Source organism: Zootoca vivipara, chromosome 12 (genome assembly GCF_963506605.1).
Source record: "Zootoca vivipara chromosome 12, rZooViv1.1, whole genome shotgun sequence".
Lineage (NCBI taxonomy): Eukaryota > Metazoa > Chordata > Lepidosauria > Squamata > Lacertidae > Zootoca > Zootoca vivipara.
The window spans coordinates 16,646,500-16,669,671 of record NC_083287.1 but is presented as its reverse complement, the minus strand read 5'-3'; the positions used below and the strand labels follow the sequence as shown (position 1 = coordinate 16,669,671).

Below are 23,172 nucleotides of genomic sequence, written 5' to 3'. Positions count from 1 at the left end.
TATGAAAGCATGTCAATACTTTAGTAATTGTTGAGCTGATAGGTTTGGTTATAATGCCTGCCTCTTTTCAACGTTCACATTGGTCTATCTCTTTGATTATTAGTTGCTCTCCCTTCTATTAATGGATGTATTTATTAAAAGACTTGTGTGTGTAATAAAAGTATGGGTGTTTGTTTTGCCTTCCTTGCCTCACAGGGAACAGTCCCAACAGCCCCCTTCCCAACTGGGTTTAAGATGCTCTGCAGGCGATAATCTTGTCACGATGATGTCACTATCGCTTTATCCTCCGAAGCTCCTCCCATTAAGAAGCCGGTCTAGAAGACGCCCCAATAGGTAGACCCCGCCTTTTCCTTTGCCAGCCTTCAACGCGCACGCGCCTCCCCACGCAGTTCGTTCTCCTCCTTCTCTTCCGCTTCCTGCTCTCGCCCTCCCTCTCTTCGACGCGTGCGCCGTAGTGCCGTTAGGCCGACGGGTCGCGCGCTGGAGCTTCGAATTCCGCAGCCGGCGCATGCGCCGAGAGAGTGGGTGGCTTTAAAACACAAACCCAAGGTTGAGGGACTGTGACCATGTTGTTGCTGCCGCCGCGACTTCTGTAGCTACTGAGGTGCTTCCCTCCCTGCCCCTAAAGCAAGGAAGCTGGTACATGGAGTCTGCCCCTGGTGCAGCAGGTAGGGGCGGTTGCTACCCCCTCCTCTTGACGTGCCCGGGACACGTGCAAGGGGGTTAGGCTGAGCCAGTCCAGACCCGTGAACTTGCTCCTTAGTTCACGTGTTCACGGGTTTATTACCGACTCAAGGGCTCCCAGCCTTCGCGTGCTCTTAGTTCCCTTCATTACTGTAATGAAATGGGTGTAGTTGCTTGACTTGCCTGACTTAGAAGATGATTGTTGAGATTCCTGCACTGCAGGGGGGTTAGACTAGATTCCCCCCCCCCGGGAATCCCTCCCAACTCTACAGTTATGTGATGAATGCCTCGGAAGGTTGTTCCACTTTAAATTTAGATGAATGAAGAACACTCAACATTACCTCTACAAAATAGCCTGGTAGTGCAGTGTGTCATTTCAGGGGTCAAAACTTAATTTTTGCAAACTTCTTCAGTGAAGGGTCTTAAAAGTATGGGGGGGTTAAGTGGGGGGATTCAAATCTGCTATTATTATTATTATTGTGACAGAACAGCATTTAGCTTGGTAAATCTACGTTTGGTGAAGAAGCACATAAACTGCTTTTGGAAAACCAAAGAACTCAGTTTTACCTTCTGAAAATGTCAGGCAATGCTACATAATAGCAATAAATAATAATAATAAATAATATATAATATAACTGCAATCATTTGTCAGTCATTTTTAATTATTTCTATGCAGTTTTACACACATTTTACTTACCAAGCAAAGCTAAATTATATTAATTTAAACAAAACATCTTTTGAATTCCCAAGTCATGTTACAACTTTTAAGCCCTCCTCATTTTTGGAGTTTGAAAGTTGAAAAATTCAACATGCTTTACTAGTAAGGGCCTTCTTGGTTAGTGGTATATTGGTTGTGGATTACGCTCCACAGAAAGATTTTTCTGTCTCCTAACTTGTTCTTCTGATGACGGACACAGACCTTTTTGTTTCCCCAAGCTTTTTAGATACTATTTTAATCCTTTCATAGCACCTTAAAGACCAACGTTTTATTTTGGTATGAGCTTTCGTGTGCATGCACACTTCATGAGATATGCACACGAAAGCTCATACCAAAATAAAAACTTAGTTGGTCTTTAAGGTGCTACTGAAGGAATTTTTTTATTTTGTTTCGACTCAGACCAACACGGCTACCTACCTGTAACTATTTTAATCCTGCTATCTGTTTTATACTGTTTTCACTATTTTATGGGTTTTGGCCTCTCTCACACACTAGTATTTATATTTTAACTGACTTAATCTTTTTCAAAACCACCTTGGGAATGTAATTGTAGTGTAGCATTAAAATAAATATAATACATACTAAGGTACGCTTAGTAGTATTATCTTTTGTAATGCAGATAGTGGGACTGAGGCTAGAGAAAGCTGCTTACCTAGTGAGTTCGTGGCAAAGGTAAGATTTGAACCAGAGACTTCCTGATTTGTATAGCCCAGCTACGCTATACCAATTCTCAGGTGTTCTAATCTAGATTGTGTTGGTGCTAAAAGGGTACAGTGAACTTGTCATTGTATTTCAGGACTAGCTTGATCCTTTTCAACTTATTTCTTAGGATTCATAGGGACATGTTATTTGTGCTTTAGTAGTGGCTTTTGACTACAATTCTTGCTTCTATGATACCATTACTGCTAGTTATAGTTTGTACAAAGTTAGCATGTAGGCAAAAACACCTGGGAACATAGGAAGTTGCATTTCAGTAGAGCCAGTTTGTCTGTCTTTTGCCTGTAGGTTTGTTTATGGCATTTATAAGTTATCCTGTAACAAGTTTTCAGGATAGGGCTGTTTTTTGTGTTGTTTGTTTAAATTTTCTCATTCATTTGCAACTGGTGTAGATAATCTTTAACTTGCATAACACCATAATCTTAACCTTTCCTATAGTTTCATAACTTGATGGTTTTGCTATATAAACCAATTGCACCATTTGTTCCTATGTAAATAGCTTCAGGAAGGCAATTTTAATCTTGACCATGGGGTTTGGGTTTGGGTGGAAGTTAAACTCCTCATGCAGAGGTCTCGCCTACTGTACCTCACCCCAGCTTCTATTTACCTTTTAAAAAAACTGACACATGATTTGCATTCACACAAAAAAGTTGCCTCTAGCTTTACTCTCAAATTGGCCTGTTAAAAATTGAGATGATTAGCCTACATCTATGGGACTCACAAGGGACACGGGTGGTGCTGAATCCCCGCGACAAGGTGAGCTCCCGTTGTTCGGTCCCAGCTCCTGCCCACCTAGCAGTTCGAAAGCACGTCAAGTGCAAGTAGATAAATAGGTACCGGTCCGGTGGGAAGGTAAACGGCGTTTCCGTATGCTGCTCTGGTTTGCCAGAAACGACAAACGCCAGCTGCCTTGGCCTATAGAGCGAGATGAGCGCCACAACCCCAGAGTCGTTCGCGGCTGGACCTAATGGTCAGGGGTACCTTTATCTTTTATGGGACTGACAAACAAACTCCTATGGGTTTGCTTTCTATGGAAGTAATATATCCCAGGATAATGGCTGAGTAGCAGACCTCACAATTGGTCATCAGTTTTTCTTCACTCTTGAATCTCCAAAATTTATTAGCAGCTCTTAGATGCCTATACAATATGCCTCACATTTGCCAACTTTTCTGTGTCTTTTGACCAGGGAAGTCTTGAGCAGGTCGGGCGCCCTGGCGCTGAGGGGCGAAGATCGCTCCGGCGCCCCCGCCCTCGCAGGGTGCAGCATGGTTTCCGCGCGGCTTTGTCGTGCAGCGCTACACCTACCAGCCCGGCGCCCTGGCACACCGCACCACCGGGACTCTACCTAGAGCCGGCCCTGCTTTTGACTCCCTTTGTATTTCAGTTCTGTCTCGGATTATTTTTACTGACATGAGGAATCATCTTGTTTATATCTTAGAGAATACGGATCAAAATGTATTGTACCCACTCTTGTCTAAAGCTTGATTTGTTGGCTTTAAAACAATCAAGGCAGTTGACACCAAACTTAAATATGGTTAATACTATAGTATTTGAAACTGGTTTCAAGACACTGGCTAATAGCAAACCCAGGCTAGCATTAACTGTGGCTAAGATTAGTGCCCAAGTTTTAACCATGTTTAACATGGGGTGGGGAAACGACCACAGAAGAGGGGCGTCAATACAGTATGTAAGTCCGAGGCCTGCTTCTGACTCCTTACACCAACACTCTAGTTGTGAACCACCCTGAGATCTACGGGTATAAGGCAGTATACCAATATAATAAATAATAATAAAAAAGCATAGACCGGGTTCAGCAGCACTAGCTGCACTCCTTTCTATTCTTCCCATCCAGAATCCAGCTACATGTTTTATGTTCATCGCTTAGCTCTCATGTTTATTTGTTTTGTTTCTCCCCCCCCCTACTACAACAGTGTCATACCGGGGGGTGCAAACCTTCTCTCTCATGTTTTCACCTTTGCTAGAAAAACACTTTTTTATTTTTGAGGAGTTCTACATGCCCGGTTCTGTCAAGGCACATTCTCACCTGTGGTTGGTGATGTGCTAATAAGTGTATGACTGATACATGGTTGCTGGAGATCTTCCTCCTGGGACTATTCTTTCCAGCAGCAATATGTGCTGAAAATGTTGTGCTTGGCTTTGGCAATGTTAAACTCTTTAAGTGACTGCCATTGCCACTTTACCTTCGCTGTCATGTATATCTATCTTTGCTTGAGGTTACAATGAAAGTGGTGACGGTGGTGTACTTATCATACAGAGAGAAAGACGCTTTGCATTTAAGAAAGTTGAAGAACTTGTACTTTGCAAGCCAAAACACTCAGTCTGAAATTCCCTGTAATTTGCTTGGTTTTATGACTTTAATGCTGCAGTCCTTGGCATACATTCTTAGGAAACAAGTCCTGGTAGGGAGCTCTCATTGCTCAATGTGTCATTTCCCCTTCCCCTGCTGGAGTTTGTTTTAGGGTGCTCAGGCTCGCTGTATTGATTAGCATTAGAATATGTTGGGGAAAGCTACTTTTGCTTCTCAAGCTTTTACCAGCCTGTGACAAATCTGGACATGCGTTTCCAGTTCAGCCCACAATTGATCAGTTCGAAAAGAAGTCAGAGGTTAAGTATAGTGTGCCACTCTAGGGCATATGATAGGATGCTATGTAAGTAAGGTGGTTAAACTTGGCCTTCTACATGCATGGCTCAGAGTGGATTTGTTTGGGGTGGGTGGGTGTTTTAAAAAAATTTGGCAAAAGGCAAGAAGAGAATGCATGGCTGTAAAATGTAGTTTCTGTGCAACAATATTTTCTCTGAAGCTCCTATAATTCCCAGGGGATGTCTGATCTGCCATCTCTCAGCAGTTAAGCTGGCTATTCTGAGATGACTGTAGATAAAACAGGTCAGATGAAACTACTTGCAGAAACAACAACTCTCCCCCTTCTCTACTGATTATATTGTTTTGTATCTGAATTAGTCAGCATATGTAGTTGCGCTCTCCCTCTGTTCATGTTTTTACTTTTATATTTCCCCAAAATTTTACAGAACCTGATCCCCAAACTACAAGAATATAAGCATTGTGACTTTTTTTTTCCTTTTTAGCAAACATGCTTGTCAGTATTCTCATAATCCAGTACTGCTATATTGCAAGAACACATGAGCCCCAAAGCAAAATGTAAGATAACAGATTCAGCCAGTGAAAAAGGTGAAAATTGACTTCAAGGTGATGATAGAATAGTGAGAAGTTAAAGCTTTGAAATTTTCCCCTGGTGTTGTCATCCTTACTCTCTCTCTTAATTTGAATTGATGCGAATCTAAGGTAGTACAACCTCAACATTTGAAACTTATGGAAAACACAAATGTATACAATTTTCTGGGCTATTTTTAGAACCCAAACTACATAAAAGCAGCTAAAGGAACTACTAAAGGAACCAATCCTGCGTATGTTTCAGTTGCTGGGAAATTTCCCTGAATTCAGCGGGGCTTACTCCCAGGAAACTGTGCATAGGATTGTACCAAGCTGCATAGTGGTTAATAGAATGAGAGTTTCACGGTTCTAATAAGCCACTCATATGTAGCAATCTCTGCCTCCCATCAACTTCTGGCCTGTTTTATCAGAATGCTGTTTGCAGGTTTTTCTTTGTCAAGGAGAAGAGCTAAAGTCCCCTAATATGCAACCTTTTTTTCAGGTACAACTGCTAAACCCTTTCTTCTTCTTTAGTTAACTTTTTTTTTAGAAAGTTTTCAACATAAAATACAATAAAGGTCAAAGTAGATAAAGAAAAGAGGAAACAAAAAAAGAATTAAAGGCCCTTCATCACAATTATATCATATCCTTTATCCATACACAGAAAGGTAGATCCTCGCAGCTCCCACCTGGGAGCCTGTTTCTTCCCCCAGCCTCCCACCCTGGGAGGCCCTGCCTCTCAAACAGGGACCACCACCTTCCAACTTACCTTCCTGTGGAACAAGGTACGAGGGCTAAATTGATGTTTGGAATGATTAATGGACTGGGTGAAGGTTGCTAAGCTGAAGCTCAGTCCTGAAAAGACAGTATTGACGGGTAGTTCGTATGTTTTGGAAGTTGGTGTTCAGCCTGCTCTGAATGGGATTGCACTCCCTTTAAAGTAGGGGTGGTGCCTAACCTGTGGCCCACCAGATGTTGCAGGACTGCACATCCCCACCATTCCTGACCATTGGCCATGCTGGCTGGCACTTATGGGCACCAGAGTCCAACAACATTTGGAACACCACTGGTCTTAAGGATCAGGCCTGCAGTCTGAAATGCTGATTGCTCCAACTCTGCCATTGGAGACTTCATGGCATGCCTCACCTTTTACCCGGTTAAGGAAGTATACCAGCTGCAACGCCACCTAGGTAGAGATAGCCTGGCCACAGTCACCCATAGCTTGGCAACCTCCAAATTAGATTAGTGCGGTGCATTATTAAACCTTTGAATACATTTCAGAACATGTAGTGAGTTCATCTTACTGCTGCCAACTGGCCCCAAAGGGAGCACATCATGTCACATTTGAAACAAGCTCACCATTCTGTCAGTCAGTTTCTGTGCACAAACTGAAAATGCTTTAAAACAATGCTTTGCATGTGTCATATTAGCTATAGCAGGGGTGGGGAACCCGTCGCTCTCAATATGTTTGTGGACTACAACTCCCATCACCCCGGCCAATGCATGTGATAGTTTGAGGCTGATGGGAGTTGGAGTCCCAACTGCAGCTGGAGGGGTCATAGATTCTCCCCCCTGAGCTAAAGTGATGGAAAGGTTATTGCTCCTGGATCTCATATTGTGAAGCTATCTGCTGTTCTTTATTCCTATAAATATGAATGTTATAATAATGCTTTTTCTGTGTGATTGGTTCATATTCCTAAAACCTGCTTATGAATATATTGCCATGAGCCAGTGTGGTCAACTAGTTAGATTAGTGCAGGCATCCCCAAACTCGGCCCTCCAGATGTTTTGGGACTACAACTCCCATCATCCCTGACCACTGGTCCTGTTAGCTAGGGATGATGGGAGTTGTAGTCCCAAAAAAACCGGGAGAGCCGAGTTTGCCTATGCCTGGATTAGTGGAATAAGGCTATGGAGAATGGAATTCAGATACTGGTCACTGAACAGCCTTGGACATGTTAGCCCTTCAGAGGATAAGATGGGAATGACCCTGGTGTGTCAGACTTCTTAGCCATATTGTTTGCAAATACAGCAAATGAAAGTATTGGGTGGGAGTCAAATAAGTTGTTCTGTGCTTGGAATGAGATCCACTCACAGGGCAGGACTTCCCCTTCTGCTCCCCCCACATACCACTGGATGCTGCCTAAATCATTTTGGGGTTTTCTCTCAGTCCTCTACAGCAGAAAATTATGTGGGAAGACATGCAGGAGAAGGAGGGGGTGGGAATTGTACAAGCAGACCTTCTATGTTGAATTCCACCCATTGTCATCTTCAGTGTTACCTTGACATATTTGCCAGTGGAAACCCAGCCAGATGGGCGGGGTATAAATAATAAATTATTGTTAATTGTTGATAGGATGTTATTATACATTGATACATGTGTTTTGTTTCAGAACTCTGAATGTATTAACATCCCTTCTAAACAGCATTCTTGTTCTTTCAGTTCACCTGCGACTTGCCATCTAAACATAGAAATGTTTTTGTTCTCTTGCAGAGGAGCCCCAGCTCAGGCACGTAGAAAAGGATGTTTTGATTCCAAAAATGATGAGAGAGAAGGCCAGGGAACTATGTTCTGATAAAGTGCAAGGTGAGAGTGAAATTCATCAAAATACGAAATCTAATCACTTATGTGACCTGAATCTTATCATTTTCCAAGCTGTCACAGGAGCAGTGAACATAGGTGTGTGATTTGTATCTCTCTTCTTTATTGCATGCTCAGTACTATGCAGTGTAGAATGCTGGGCTGAAATAATTTGCTGAAAAGAGTTTGCTGCAACGCGGGCACCATACTGAAGACAGGAAGCATTCTGTACTTTTCTTTGGGACGGATAAATACAGGATCATAACAATGACTGCAACACAAAATAGATGAAAACAAATTAGGCATACTGTTTAATCTATCTGAGGCTGAACCCAGTGATTAACATCAATGGCAAATATTCTCATTTAATTTGCACTGAAGGGCCAGGATATTGTTCCCAGCTACTTTGATTGCCAGAAGTCTGGAAATCTGTGAGCATGTGCACTTGCTTACAAACTCCTAAACAGCTTGTTTCCTTGTAGTGTCTTTTCTGCCTTTCCTTTTAGTGTCTGTATAACAACACAACGACATATTTGCAGAGAAGTGACATTATAATTTTTGAAGTTGTCAGATGCTTCAATCCACCTGGAATCATTAACCCAGTTCTATACTACAACTCTCATTGAGGCAAACACATAATGGTCAGGTACCTTAGAAGAAGCTGATTGGGGTTATCCAGTATTATGCCATCTAAAATTCAATTGGAGTGGTCTTGAGAATGCTGTTGTACGCGGCATTGCACCCATGAATGTCAGGCCATGAAAGATCCTCCTTCACAGGCATTGATAATATATAATCTTTGGATTGAAGGTGGAGGAGATTCCAGTGGCTGCCGGGAATGTATCTCCCTTTGCAGAAAGCAAGCTGGAAGCTCTTTAAGAGCAGGAACCTGCTTATATTTTGCCTCTTTGAATTCTGTAAGGAGCCATATACACAGACAGACCTGTATAAAATGATAATAACTGGCAGAGATCTAAAATAATAAAGTCTGTATTTTTCTTTGTTGCCTTTAGTTAACACTGAGCTTTATACAAGTTAAATTTGTTTTATAATAGTGCATGGCTTTTGAGGGAACGAGAAAATGGCATAAGACTCTCACCTCTGCATTCAGCTAAACTGCCAACGTGCAGAGCAACTCCCCATATGTTTTGGAATTACAGGGGAAAGAGGTGTGATGTTGTGAAAATTGCAAAATAACCTAAGTCCTGTGAACAGGAGAAAAATAGAGAGGCTGAAAGCATTCACTCAGGGGAAGTAGGTCATATAACTGGGGGTAGTTCCTGTACTTCCAGACGTCGTAGCTGTTACCTTGGGTATGCAGATCAGCATAAAGGACAATCAGTGGTTTGAGACCTTAAAACTATTTCAAGTATTTATCATTGAAACGTTTGACACTTAAAGAACTTGGGAACATGATTCTCTGTGGTGTTAGCGTATGAAGGATAGAAATAGCTCTGTACTACAATACTTTTAATATGAGATGTAGCCAAATAAATTGTGTGTGCATTGGATAATTCATTTGATTTGTCAGAAGAAAAGCCAGTAACACACTTTTGAGAGTTGCGCCATGTTTAACAGAAAGCAAAAGAACAATCATGTTTCTATTGAAATTGCATATTCAAGACCCTGTTACAATTCATGGACTTTTTGGCTTAACATCTGTGGTGTGTTTTTTCAAGGTTACCCAGACAAAGTAAGATTGTATTCTGTTGTTTGATGCACAATAAATATTGCCAGGTTAAGCACTTAAGGATAACTGAAAATAGAATCTGTGAAAGAATAACTAAAATAAACTAAAATAATTGTATATTTTGGGTATGAAAATATATTGTGCATATAAGATTTTTCCTAAATATTTAGTTTTTATCCTGGTGTATGAGTATCATGTTTAGCATACCATATTGAATATAAATCCCAATTATACTCATCAGTAGGAGCTTATCCATTGACTTTGATAAGATAAAGATTTCCAGAGGGGCAGCCATGTTTATCTATTTATTTATTTATTATTATTATTTTATATCACCCTAGTCTCTTGCAGCAAAAAACAACAGTTTTGTGGTACCTTAAAGACTATGACATTTTCTGGTGGCATAAAATATTGGTAGGTGGTATAGAGAATGGTATTCTGGAGTTAGCTGCTGCCTTGTGGGGCATCTTTGGGAGAAGAAAAGGCTAAGGAGTAAGACCTACAGAAATCCAGAGTGGAGTCCCTAAGACGGTTGGATGGTATCTTGTATGCCTCCTTCCAGGAACTCCTGCAGCCAAGCTGGTGCCAATTCTGCTTTCCTCTACTCTGCTCTGCTCTGCTCTGCTTTCCTTTGGACCACACCAGTGAGGCCGAGAGGGCAGCCCAGGACCTCTGTACACACTGCCCAGGCTTGTGTCCTGAGGAGGTCACTTCACTGCAGCTAGCACAGTGATTTGACTTTACACCTGGAGGTGTTCTCCATTGTCTCTCAAGACAGATGGATGCCAATCTCTCTCTCTCTCTCTCTCTCTCTCTCTCTCTCTCTCTCTCTCTCTCTCTGTGTGTGTGTGTGTGTGTACACACATACTTTCTCTAGTCATCAAGACTTCATCCTAAAATTATTACCCCAATATGCTGCTGACATCATGAAGGGAACTTATTAGGAGAATGTGTAGCTTTGAAGTAAGCTACCTCCCTCTTCCCTGAAAACCTGTTCCCTAAGAGTTAGGTGACCCTTGGTAAATAATGTGTTGCCGAGGGGGAAGTTGGGCAGAAATTGACCCTCTGTGTGTGAGTAAAACAGCAACTTAAGATCCAAGCCATTGTATAGGTAAAGGTACCCCTGACCGTTAGGTCCAGTCGCGGACGACTCTGGGGGTCGCACACTCATCTCGCTCTATAGGCCGAGGGAGCCGGTGTTTGTCCACAGATAGCTTCCGGGTCATGTGGCCAGCATGACTAAGCCGCTTCTGGCGAACCTGAGCAGTGCACGGAAACACTGTTTACCTTCCTGCCGGAGCGGTACCTATTTCTACTTGCGCTTGACGTGCTTTTGAACTGCTAGGTGGGCAGGAGCTGGAACCGAACAACGGGAGCTTACCCCATCGCGGGGATTCAAACCGACCTTCCGATTGGCAAGCCCTAGGCTCTGTGGTTTAGACCACAGCACCACCTGCGTCCCTAAGCCATTGCGTGTTCCATACCAAATACAGTGGAACCTTGGTTGTCGAATGTAATCCGTTCCGGAAGACAGTTCAACTTCCGAAACGTTCGACAACCAGGACGCAATGGGCGGTTGGCAGTTTCAATGGAGAAACGTGCCTCAGAAGCCATTCGACTTCCAAGGTGCATTCGAAAACAGAAGCATTCACTTCCAGATTTTCTGCGTTCGGGTTCCGAATCATTCAGCTTCTGAGGTGCTCGAAAACCAAGGTTCCACTCTACTGGTTGGTTTCATGTGACAATAACACGAATGTATGTATGAATGCTTCATCGACTATGCAAAAGCCTTTGACTGTGTCGGCCACAGCAAACTAGGCAAATTCTTAAAGAAATGGGAGTGCCTGATCACCTCATCTGTCTCCTGAGAAATCTCTATGTGGGACAAGAAGCTACAGTTAGAACTGGATATGGAACAACTGACTGGTTCAAAATTGGGAAAGGAGTACGACAAGGTTGTATATTGTCTCCCTGCTTATTTAACTTATATGCAGAATTCATCATGCGAAAGGCTGGACTAGATGAATCCCAAGCCGGAATTAAGATTGCCGGAAGAAATATCAACAACCTCAGATATGCAGATGACACAACCTTGATGGCAGAAAGTGAGGAGGAATTAAAGAACATTTTAATGAGGGTGAAAGAGGAGAGCGCAAAATATGGTTTGAAGCTCAACATCAAAAAAACTAAGATCATGGCCACTGGTCCCACCACCTCCTGGCAAATAGAAGGGGAAGAAATGGAGGCAGTGAGAGATTTTACTTTCCTGGGCTCCTTGATCACTGCAGATGGTGACAGCAGTCACGAAATTAAAAGACGCCTGCTTCTTGGGAGAAAAGCAATGAGAAACCTAGACAACATCTTAAAAAGCAGAGACATCACCTTGCCTACAAAGGTCCGTATAATTAAAGCTATGGTTTTCCCAGTAGTGATGTATGGAAGTGAGAGCTGGATCATAAAGAAGGCTGATCGCCGAAGAATTGATGCTTTTGAATTTTGGTGCTGGAGGAGACTCTTGACAGTCCCATGGACTGCTAGAAGATCAAACCTATCCATTCTGAAGTAAATCAACCCTGAGTGCTCACTGGAAGGACAGATCCTGAAGCTGAGGCTACAATACTTTGGCCACCTCATGAGAAGAGAAGAATCCTTGGAAAAGACCCTGATGTTGGGAAAGATGGAGGGCACTAGGAGAAGGGGACGACAGAGGACAAGATGGTTGGACAGTGTTCTTGAAGCTACAAACATGAGTTTGACCAAACTTCGGGAGGCAGTGGAAGACAGGAGAGCCTGGCGTGCTATGGTCCATGGGGTCACAAAGAGTCGGACACGACTAAACGACAACAACAAATGCATGAATGTATGCTGTCTCTAACACTGATTTTGCTGTTACATTGAAAAGTTGCATTCTTATTCCCCACTGCATTACAATCTGTTATGAAAGCTATGGAATATTGAATATAGGTGTTCATATAATTGTGATACATTGTTAAATCCACAGTATTCCAAGTTTGCACTTCCACATATGTTACTTGATTGTGTTGCCTAGGTGTGACTAAAACACAAACAAGGAGAACTCCCTTTCTGTATCCTTTTATTAATCTGATTACTCTGCTGTAAACAGTCTTTTCATTTTCTCCCTTAACATCAGAGATTAAGCGCTATTGAGTTACAAGCTCTATAATGTATTGAGCCAACTTTGTTTACAGGGTCTGTCTCAGATTTAGACTCTCAATTCAAGTATGTGTAATGTGTACATTAACTATTTTCTTTTTAAACGAGCATTTCAGTGCAAGAATGTTCAGATTCCACTTAGGTACAATCCTTGGTGCACTCCACACTAGTGAGTATGCAAACATGGTCTCACCTTTTCCTGTGCTAGGCTCACTTTCACTAAAGCCTGAATACCCAGGTTACAACAATGATTGTGCATGTTTTCGATAAAGTGCTGAAATAAGCATGTTTTCGATAAAGTGGGGAAATAGGAGTTTGTGTATCTCTACACCTGATGACTCTTTGGAGACTTTCGCATGCGCACAGTCTTCTGTGGCCTGCCTTCTGAAGGAGAGAGATCAGAAGCTCATTACGCCTGTTTTCAGTCCACTGGCTTCTGTTGCCATGCAGACTCTGTTGGAGGCACTGATGAAGACCTGTAAAGCCCAGCACCCCGTCCTCCCGCCCTGTGATCGACCATGATGATATTTAAGCTCAGCCAGCAATATTATCATAGATAGGGAGCGGGTGGCGCTGTGGTCCAAAACATTGAGCCCCTTGGGCTTGCTGATCAGAAGGTTGGCGGTTCGAATCCGTGCCACGGGGTGAACTCAATCTAGCAGTTCAAAAGCACACCAGTGAAAGTAGATAAATAGGTACCACTGCAGCGGGAAGGTAAACGGCATTTCTGTGCGCTTTGGCACTTGTCACGGTCTTCCTTGTACCAGTAGCGGTATAGTCATGCTGGCCACATGACCCGGAAAGCTGTCTGTAGACAAAACGCCAGCTCCCTTAGCCTGAAAAGTGAGATGAGTGCCACACCTCATAGTCGCCTTTGACTGGATTTCACTGTCCAAGGGTCATTTCCCTTTTTTTATCTACACAGAATCAGAGAGTTGAAAGGTACCACACGGTTCATCTAGACTACCAAGATAGCGCTCAAACCTTTGACCCTGAGGTTAAGAATGCCATGCTGTACTCACTGGCTGATTCGAAAAAAATACTGGGGAAGCTTTAGGTTGTACTGATCCATATTATTTGTAGGCATTCATTCAGGCCAGCCTTTGCTTAAATTAACTTGTAATATTTTCCATTTGATGGGGTAAATAAAATGAGAAGAGAGAGAGCAAATTAGGTGAGAAAACAAAAAACAAAAAAAATCTTTTTTGCTTGGGGTTCCTGCTAACTAGAAAGTCTGGATAGTTAATGAAGGAAGACAATTTTGAAATTGTAGTCACCTGATATCATCTGGAACAGAGTAAGAGATCTCGGAATGCTGGGAATCATTTTAAACACATGGCAAACAATGCTAATGTTGGACAGTCATTCCCTAGGTTACCCAAAATATACATTATTTTCTTCTTGGGTTTTATCCTTAATAATTGGTTATTGACATTTGGGGTTTTTTTTAAAGAAAATCATGATGGGATTCAAAAGGGGAGTTTATTTCTATTGTTATTAGGTCTTCGTTGATGAAATGGCCACATTTTAATAAAAGCAAGTGTATTCTGAATATTTAAAGTGTGCAGTTGTGATAGTCATAGACCTAAAGATTGCAGAATAACCCCATACAGTTACAAGTACTTGGCCAAGCCGAACAGCTATACAGTACTGTAATTAGGAAAGTATTCTGGCAAAGGCTGTTTCCAAATGCCACCATTCTTCCTCTCCCCAGGGACTGCATTGATACTTAGTAAAGTTGATGGGATGAAACACCACTTCGGGCTTTCCTAAAGTAGAGTAAGGCCAATGTCAACCATTGTTTTAGTAATACACACTTAATCAACAGTCCACTAGTAGCTGGGATCTTATCTGTCCCTCTAGGGGCCACCTGCACCAGAGCATGACCCTTGCACCTGACACATCAAGCTCCATAAAAGGAGAGCAATTCCAAATCCTTGGGCATATGTTGGCACTGCCTGTTTAAATGCCCAAGGACACCTGAAAAAAAACACCACTTTATAAATGTCTTGTGTTCTCTCATCAGAAACACAGATAAGGAGATGTGTGAAATACTTAGTAGCATCATGCTGGGATAGGTTTATGCCCATCACTTATACTCTCTATTAATTAAAAAAAAAGGGCCAGGTTCTATTAACTGAACATAATATGTGTCGGAGGCTAAGATAGAGGAAATGTCTTGGCACAAGTACATGGGGATCTAAAGTGCCGTTAACACAGTTTGATGCAAGGACTTGAGGTGCTAAGAGAGCCAGAGTAATATAGTTTAGAGTGTCGGGCTAGGAACTGGGGAAGCTTGAGTTCAAATCCCCACTTAACCATGAGGGTCACTGGATAGTACTGGACCACTCACTATCTTTCAGCCTAGCCTACCTTGTATGGTCATTGTAGGGAAAGAATGGGAAGTGGAGAGCACCACATAAAGGTAAAAGGTAAAGGACCCTGGATGGTTACGTCAAGTCAAAGGCAACTATGGGGTTGCGGCGTTCATCTTGCTTTCAGGCTGAGGGAGCTGGCGTTTGTCCACAGATAGCTTTCCAGGTCATGTGGCCAGCATGCCTAAACTGATTCTGGCGCAGTGGGACACCATGAGGGAAACCAGAGCGCATGTAAATGCCGATTACCTTCTTGCCGCAGTGGTACCTCTTTATCTACTTGCACTGTTGTGCTTTCAAACTGCTAGGTTGGCAGGAGCTGGGACAGAGCAACGGGAACTCACCCTGTCGCAGGGATTCTAACCGTCCACCTTCTGATTGGCAAGCCCAAGAGGCTCAGTGGTTTAGACCACAGTGCCACCTGCGTCCCTAGAGCACTATTGGTATGTATGCATGCCACCTTGAGCTCCTTAGAAGGAGATAAATTTAATGGATAAATATTTTGAGAGCTTGAGATACTAGTGCATTAGCAAGCTGCTTAAAAATAAATAAATAAAAAACACCCTGTAAATTCACTTCCACATTTACTGTTACTTTGGTTTCTCATTTCTTCAGTACAGTAAGGCCACTGTTTACGTGCATTTAACTTGTGCCCATTCAGCTTCACGTGGTTGGCAAAATAGTTTTAGAAAGCGGGCAGGTGTCCAGGGTAAAAATACATTGGCAATCCCATCTGCCATTGAACCCACTGTGCTTTGACTAGTATGTGATTTTGGCTTTAGATGTGATCCCCCAAATGTAACCCCCATGTAAGTTGCGGGCTTACTGCATTGCAAAATGCTCAACTGATACCAGTACTTTTTTTTTTAACCAAACAATGTATTGCAGATTTCCTCTTTTAATTTTCAGAGTATGCTTTTAATCAAATGCTGCTGGTGGCATCACTATTATTCTTTTGTTTCATTCTAATTCTGTTTTCATAAAGTATGGGATAAAAGAGTGGAGAAAGATGCACATGACTGGCATGAGCCCAAGTGAGACGCATGCTTGTGCTATGAGTATAAGTTTTCCTGAATCTCATTTTGTTGTGTTTTCTTGTCTAGAGATCTTGGTTTGTCACAGACTCTGGTCAGTTTCAAAGCTAACCAATTTCAAGCCATGGTTTATGAAGCTGGCTTGTTAAACTGACAGCATGTTTGGCTATACACTAAATATTTCACATGTAGCCGTTTGAACTCCCCACCAGTAGAGTAGCTTCATGCTACATATCTGCATTTATCATTGCATCATGCAATCCAGGGAGCATGGTGAAATAAACTCGTATAACCACATCTCATCTTACGAGTAGACAATGGTATGTGCTAAAGCTTCAGTGTGCATTCTTCGATACAATATTGTAATGTGTGAAGCATCCTAGAGAAACTGTGTGAAAACTACACTTCAGACAGAATTCCTTATGCTGTGGGTGATATCACCTTCTGCATTAAACAGTTATACAGTATGTTGCTACAGTTCATTTGGATATTTGTGTTCATTGATGGAGAAAACCTAGATACTCATAGGCCAGTATTAGGGATCCCAAGGAAAGTTGGTTGAAATGAAAGGTGTGGCTGAGCAGAGACTTTCCCTGTTTGGTTTTTCCATGTCATTTCAACCCAGCTGATCGCAAGAAATGGGTCAGGCAGCTAACATTAACACTGCGACTGCATGTATTTTTTTTTCCTTAAAGGGAATGGAACAGCTTTTGCAAGGACAAAGAGAAATGAAATCACTTTCAGTGAAAGAAAGAGGCCTCATTATAGCCACCAACAGCAGTTATTGACAGCTACACTTCCTATTAACAAGGAGCATTTAAGAGTTTGGCTGTTGGATCTTTGGACTTGATCTAATTTGCTAGCATTAATTAGTTTCTTTTGAGCACAGACACTTGGTGCTCACAGCTATAGATTTAGATGACTAATTAGGACAGAAAATTGAACAGAATGGGGTAAGGCATTAACCTTCAACCATTACCAGCTGGGGCTCTTTTAAAGACGACAAAGTCCAAATGCTTCCTATTCATATAAGGAGTATCCTAATGAATATCAATTTCAGCCAGGTTGCCTTATTCCTATCAGCACTGTCTTAAATTTTATATTACCTTCAATAAAGTTTTAATTGCATCTCTCTCATTATCCAGATTTTTAGTGTAATGTCCAAAGAAGGCAAGCATGATGGCAGATTAACTTATATCTCCTCAATTATCTCTCATTTTGGTTCTTTAAACAATTGACATTGGTCTAGGGCTTTAACCAAGACTTGAATAATTTGGGGTCAATATGCCATTACTATCTTAATCATTATAATGTAGGTAGTTAAGCCATCAAGTTAAAACATCGCCATTAACTGAGAGGTGTTTAATCCTGACACATTCCCTGAATATATTTGCATTAATATCCACAGCAAGAACTCTGATACAACCAACTCCTGAGGCTTAAACAGTAGCTTGCTAATTAAGTACATCTTTATCATTAGCTATTCTAATGATATGCGAGCAGTGTGGTGATGTGTTAACAGGTTCAGGAGCAGGAATATTCTTTGGGCCCATAAACAACATGCATCCTATGCATGCTTACTTGAAAGTAAGTCTTCATTGAGTCCCATAGGTAAATCATAAGATTGGTTTGTAAGAACTGACAGTCTCATATCCATAGAAGAACAATACTGTGTCCTTTAAGAGAGAAAGTATTGAAAAGCTTCTCAGTTTCCCCAGTGAGAAGAGCTTGTGTGTTTTAGATGACACTAATGCTGGTACCCAGGTGGCGCTGTGGGTTAAACCACTGAGCCTAGGGCTTCCTGATCAGAAGGTCAGCAGTTCGAATCCCTGTGACGGGGTGAGCTCCTGTTGCTTGGTCCCAGCTCCTGCCAACCTAGCAGTTCGAAAGCACATCAAAATGCAAGTAGATAAATAGGAACCGCTACAGCGGGAAGGTAAACGGCGTTTCCATGTGCTGCTCTGGTTTGCCAGAAGCGGCTTTGTCATGCTGGCCACATGACCTGGAAGCTATACGCCGGCTCCCTCAGCCAATAATGCGAGATGAGCGCGCAACCCCAGAGTCGGTCACGACTGGACCTAATGGTCAGGGGTCCCTTTACCTTTTAATGCTGGTAGATTCTTCCACACTGGGGGGAAGTTCAAACTTTCTCTGTTTCTTATTCAGTAACATCTTTGGAAAATTGTTGCTGACATGTAACACTGCTTTTCTGGGATGACTTCTGGAATATAATCTAGGCCAGTGTTTCCCAACCAGTGTGCCTCCAGAAGTTTTGGGACTACAACTCCCATCATTCCTGACCACTGGTCTTGCTAGCTAGGGATGATGGGAGTTGTAGTTCCATATCTGGAGGGCCAAGTTTTGCCACCACTGATCTAGGCTGTTCCTTGTGTCCTGTGTATTGCCGCCATTATGATCTTTCTAGGAGATAAATGGGTTTTAGTCCTGGTAAGAAGGGAAGCAGGGTTTCAGTCAAGGTAGGAACTTCATCGATGCTCCATAGTGTTTCAGTGGATGGAGAAAAACTGGTGGCCAGGTTCAGAGTGCTTTTAAAAGGGGTGAAAATCTTTGACTTTCATATAATGGTCATCATGCTGAGATGACCACCATCACTGTGTCATCTAGGTTTTAGAGTTAGACACTGGTCACTGCTTCATCTCTGGTTTTAAAATCCCCAAACGTGCCACAGCTTGTAACCTTTATTTTTGACTCAAATATGTATTTTCCTCTGATTTCTCTTTACTTTCACTGATGTTGATTAATGCTCGTGGTTCTTGCACAAGGCTTTACTGTTAAGGTGCTTGGCCTTTCAATTGATGGTTAGGACGAAAATTGAGCTTCATACATAGAATTATATTGCTAAATCCATTAAGAATGTGATGCAAAGAGAGGTAGCTCAATTTTTTTTTTTAAAAAAAACCACATTAAAAGGGCTATACGTTGATTTAATAAATAAGCAGTGGCTCAAAAGGGTGGGGGGGCTGAGAAGCGTAAGGATTGAAGGCACTACTTTCAAAGGATGGTGGATGAATGGGGGAAATTGCTCCTCCCCATTCTCTCTACAGTGTCTCATTTACATTGACATCTTCCTGAGGCACCAAAATACTTCCAACAAATACTGACACAGAGATACTTTTCTGATGCTGTATTCAGGTTGCGCTCCTTCCTCCTTGGAGACCTCTCCCAAGCCCTCTTCAGATGCTGAGAATCAAGTAATTAAGCAGGGGTGCGATAAGGCAACAAAAGCATACAAATTCACATCCTCCCCATTTGGTCACTGTCTCCAAGTTGGAGGGTGACTTTCTGAAGCAGAGAGCTTACTCCTGCAGGCCTTCTGTGGTTGTAGAACCCTGGAAAATCTACAGCAGGCATCCCCAAACTGCGGCCCTCCAGTTGTTTTGGCCTACAACTCCCATGATCCCTAGCTAACAGGACCAGTGGTTGGGGAAGATGGGAATTGTAGTCCAAAACATCTGGAGGGCCAAAGTTTGGGGATGCCTGATCTACAGGTTGTCCAAAGTTCATTCTAACCAGAGTAAACCTATTGAAATAAATAGACATGACTAACGTGGGTCCATTAATTTCAGTGGGCTTACTCTAAGTAGAACTTGGCTGGCTACAACCCTAAGCATAATCATCACTTTGGTTGCTTTGTTACGTGATTACTTCACACAGTTTCTGAATGCCTGAAGAATCACTCCAATCTACTGTCTCCCTGCCCCTTAAAGCGTTTAAGGCAGGGGTAGGCAACCTAAAGCCCATGGGCAGGATGCGGTCCAATCACCTTCTCAATCCGGCCCACGGACGGTCCGGGAATCAGCATGTTTTTACATGAGTCGAATGCGTCCTTTTATTTAAAATGCATCTCTGGGTAGTTTGTGTGGCCTGCCTAGTGTTTTTTACATGAGTAGAATGTGTACTCAGGTGTACTTAAAATGCATCTCTGGGTTATTTGTAGGGCAATTTGTAGGACCCCTGGTTTAAGGTGTGCAGTATCTGGCAGTGCTTTATTGTAAAACTTTGCACAATACAGTACCTTTTTTTTTAGTCCAGTGATGATATTTATTGGCTAGCATAGCTATATTTGAGGATCTTATTAAATTATATTTGTGTCTTCTTTCCAGACAGCATGCAGTGCTGTTTTAGCTTTTTATAGCTTTTAGATGCCCTCGCTATTGTGTGTAAGAGGTTGTCTTTGTCGGTGTGTACTTAGCAGTGTGTAAACGCAATAGCTTTTTAAAAATTGTGTGTAGGTAGGGGTGGGAATTCTGATTACGTGTGCTTGTCGCTACACTCCTTCATGTGCTCTGTATCCACACATGCTGATCCCAGCTTGCATAGGATTCGCTTTCATGACTTGTACAGCATGGCACCGCAATGTACAGACCACAGCTCTGTGGGTTTGTCTCTGTACAGATGTCATAATCGAAATGTAGATGTTGTGGGTGGAGTTAGCGGAATCATCACAATTCTCAACTCCCCAGTGAACAGTTGCCCAGAGCTACTGCCACAGAATCATCTGGTTGAACCCCCTTTCAGGCCTACCATGCCGGAAAAGAAAATTCAGTTGTGTGTAAATATACAATGCTCTCTTTCCCCATCACCCCATCTCTAGATTTTTCTGTTTTGACTTCCGCTGCGGAGAGATGAACAAATCCTTGCATACACTCTTGTGCTAACTCACTAGTGGAGACGCAAATTCTCTTTTTCCTTTTCTCTCTTCATCCCTACACCAAAGATTGAAGGGTTCTGAACTGGAGGCTTTACATATGCAGAGCACATGCTCTACCGCTGAGTTATATAGACATTCTTTGTTGCTTCCACTCTTGCAAAATATTTAGAAGTTGTCTTAATAAACCATAAAATCTGCTCAAAAAAAGGCATTTGGAACATGGAGGCAGCATCTGCTGATTCCCCAGTCCTCTCCCCGCCTCCCCAAATGTATCACTTGGTTACTTGTTTACACTAGTTAGTCTGTCATTGGTGGTGGTTTGAGGATTTTACTTGGTTTTGTTTCAGAGCAATTAATATTGCACTTCTAAGTGAGAATAGAAATATCTGCAAATACTGTGGCATATGTCACTTCGACACTCTAAAAATAATATAGCAGTGACATGTTGCTAGGATAGCTGCATATGAATGTGTATTGTTGATGAATGCTTGCAACAGTAATATGAAAATAAGAAGAAAGGGGGGCTTCTTTCTCCTGTTTTGGCAATGACATATGCTTTGCAGTCAAGAAATCTGCTTTATAACTGCTACATATGCCTGACATTAAAGAAATCTGCAGAAGCTGCTTCAGCCCCCCCCCCAAACTTGTTTCATTCTACATTGTGGACTAATGCAGTTATCTGTGTGTTTGTACATAAATAAATTTCACCAGGAAGGTCCTACTATGTTTTCTGTACATATGTGTAAATATTTATATAGAGTATAAATTATTAACACTGCCCTAAGGTTACTTTCACACTAGAAATAGGTTGTTTTTCTACTGTTGAATCTGACGCATCTTTTCGTGGAAATTATTTATTTTAGTGTTGGAAAACTGCTTCTGCTTTTGATCCAAAGAGCTACCCATTTAAGTAATCCTTGTTTTACATTCAAAGCTAGCAGTCAATTGAATGGCTTTCCAACAAATGGTGTCAGTGGACCTAATAAAGGAACCATTATTTCTCTCCAGTTGTCAACAGTTTAAGCAGCCCTCCTAACCCCACCTACTGTACCTGGGGGTAAGCCACATTGAATTTTAATTCTTTGCGGACCTCAGACTGTGCTATTAGACTATGTGCCTTCAGAATTAAAAAGAATCACACTTTCTAAATTACAAAATTCCAAGTTTTTAACCAACAAAGTCCTGCAGCACCTTAAGATTGGATGAATTTGTACTGTGGTTCATGAAAGTTTGCTGTAATAAAATCTAGTCGAAACAAAAGAAAAAAAAATCCTTCCAGTAGCACCTTAGAGACCAACTAAGTTTGTCATTGGTGTGAGCTTTCGTGTGCATGCACCCGAAAGCTCATACCAATGACAAACTTAGTTGGTCTCTAAGGTGCTACTGGAAGGATTTTTTTTCTTTTGTTTCGACTACGTTAGACCAACACGGCTACCTACCTGTAATAAAATCTGTTAGCCTTTAAGGTGCCACAAGACTCTTGGTTGGTTTTGCCGCAAAGGACCAACATGGCTGCCTTTCTGATAAGCTGTAAATGCACTTCAACTACATAAATAAGTTTAGTATTAACCTATAACTGTAGATACTGCAAACAATAACATGCCTATCAAGCTCAGACTCTCTGCACTATAACTGATGGCACTATTCCTCTCCAATACATGCTTAAATCTTTTCTTTGCCCACATACATGGGGCAGGTGTAGAAGAATGAGATTTGACATGCCTGAAGCAAACCACTCAACCAGACCTAGCCTAGCGAAAAATACAGTGTACCTTTTGGGTTATTGGCTTACAGGACATGCATGTTAACCAAACATTAACACATGGTCTTGGACCACCAGGAAACTGGTGCACATTCCTCAATAAATCTTGTTGAATCTCTGCACACTTGGCTTTAAATAAGGCAGCAGGGGTTGGGAACTTGGGGGGGGGGGGTTCCTCCCACCCTGGATGTTGTCGGGTTCCAGTTCCTATCGCCTCCAGCATGCATGGGCAGTGGCAAGGCATTATGGAAGTTGCAGTCCAACAGCATTTGGAAAGCCAGTTCATTGTCCCTGGTTTTATCCTATAAAACGGCTCCAGAGATGCCCATGCCAATCTAATTGTAGTTGCTTGTAAGAGTAAACAAGAAGCATAGAATCATAGAATTGTAGTGTTGAGAGAGGTCCCGTCTAGTCCAACCCTCTGCAATGCAGCAATCTCAAGTAACGCATCCATGACAGATAGACATCCAACCTCTGCTTAGAAACCTCCAAGGAAGGAGAGCCCACCAGATTGCAAGGGAGTCTGTTCCACTGTCCCAACAGCTCTTACTATCAGAAAGTTCTTCCTCAGAAT

At 42.2% G+C, this 23,172-nt stretch overlaps 1 protein-coding gene across 1 annotated transcript in view; it reads left to right on the top strand.

Moving 5' to 3' along the window:
• Positions 1-510: 510 nt before the first annotated feature.
• Positions 511-23,172, top strand: part of CMC1 (C-X9-C motif containing 1) — a 50,990-nt gene continuing 28,328 nt past the window's right edge. Inside the window, exons 1-2 of the mRNA XM_035128761.2 lie at positions 511-668; positions 7,805-7,897. Of these exons, the coding sequence (XP_034984652.1) occupies positions 644-668; positions 7,805-7,897 (118 nt within the window). The 5' untranslated portion in view covers positions 511-643. The remainder of the gene's footprint in view (positions 669-7,804; positions 7,898-23,172) is intronic.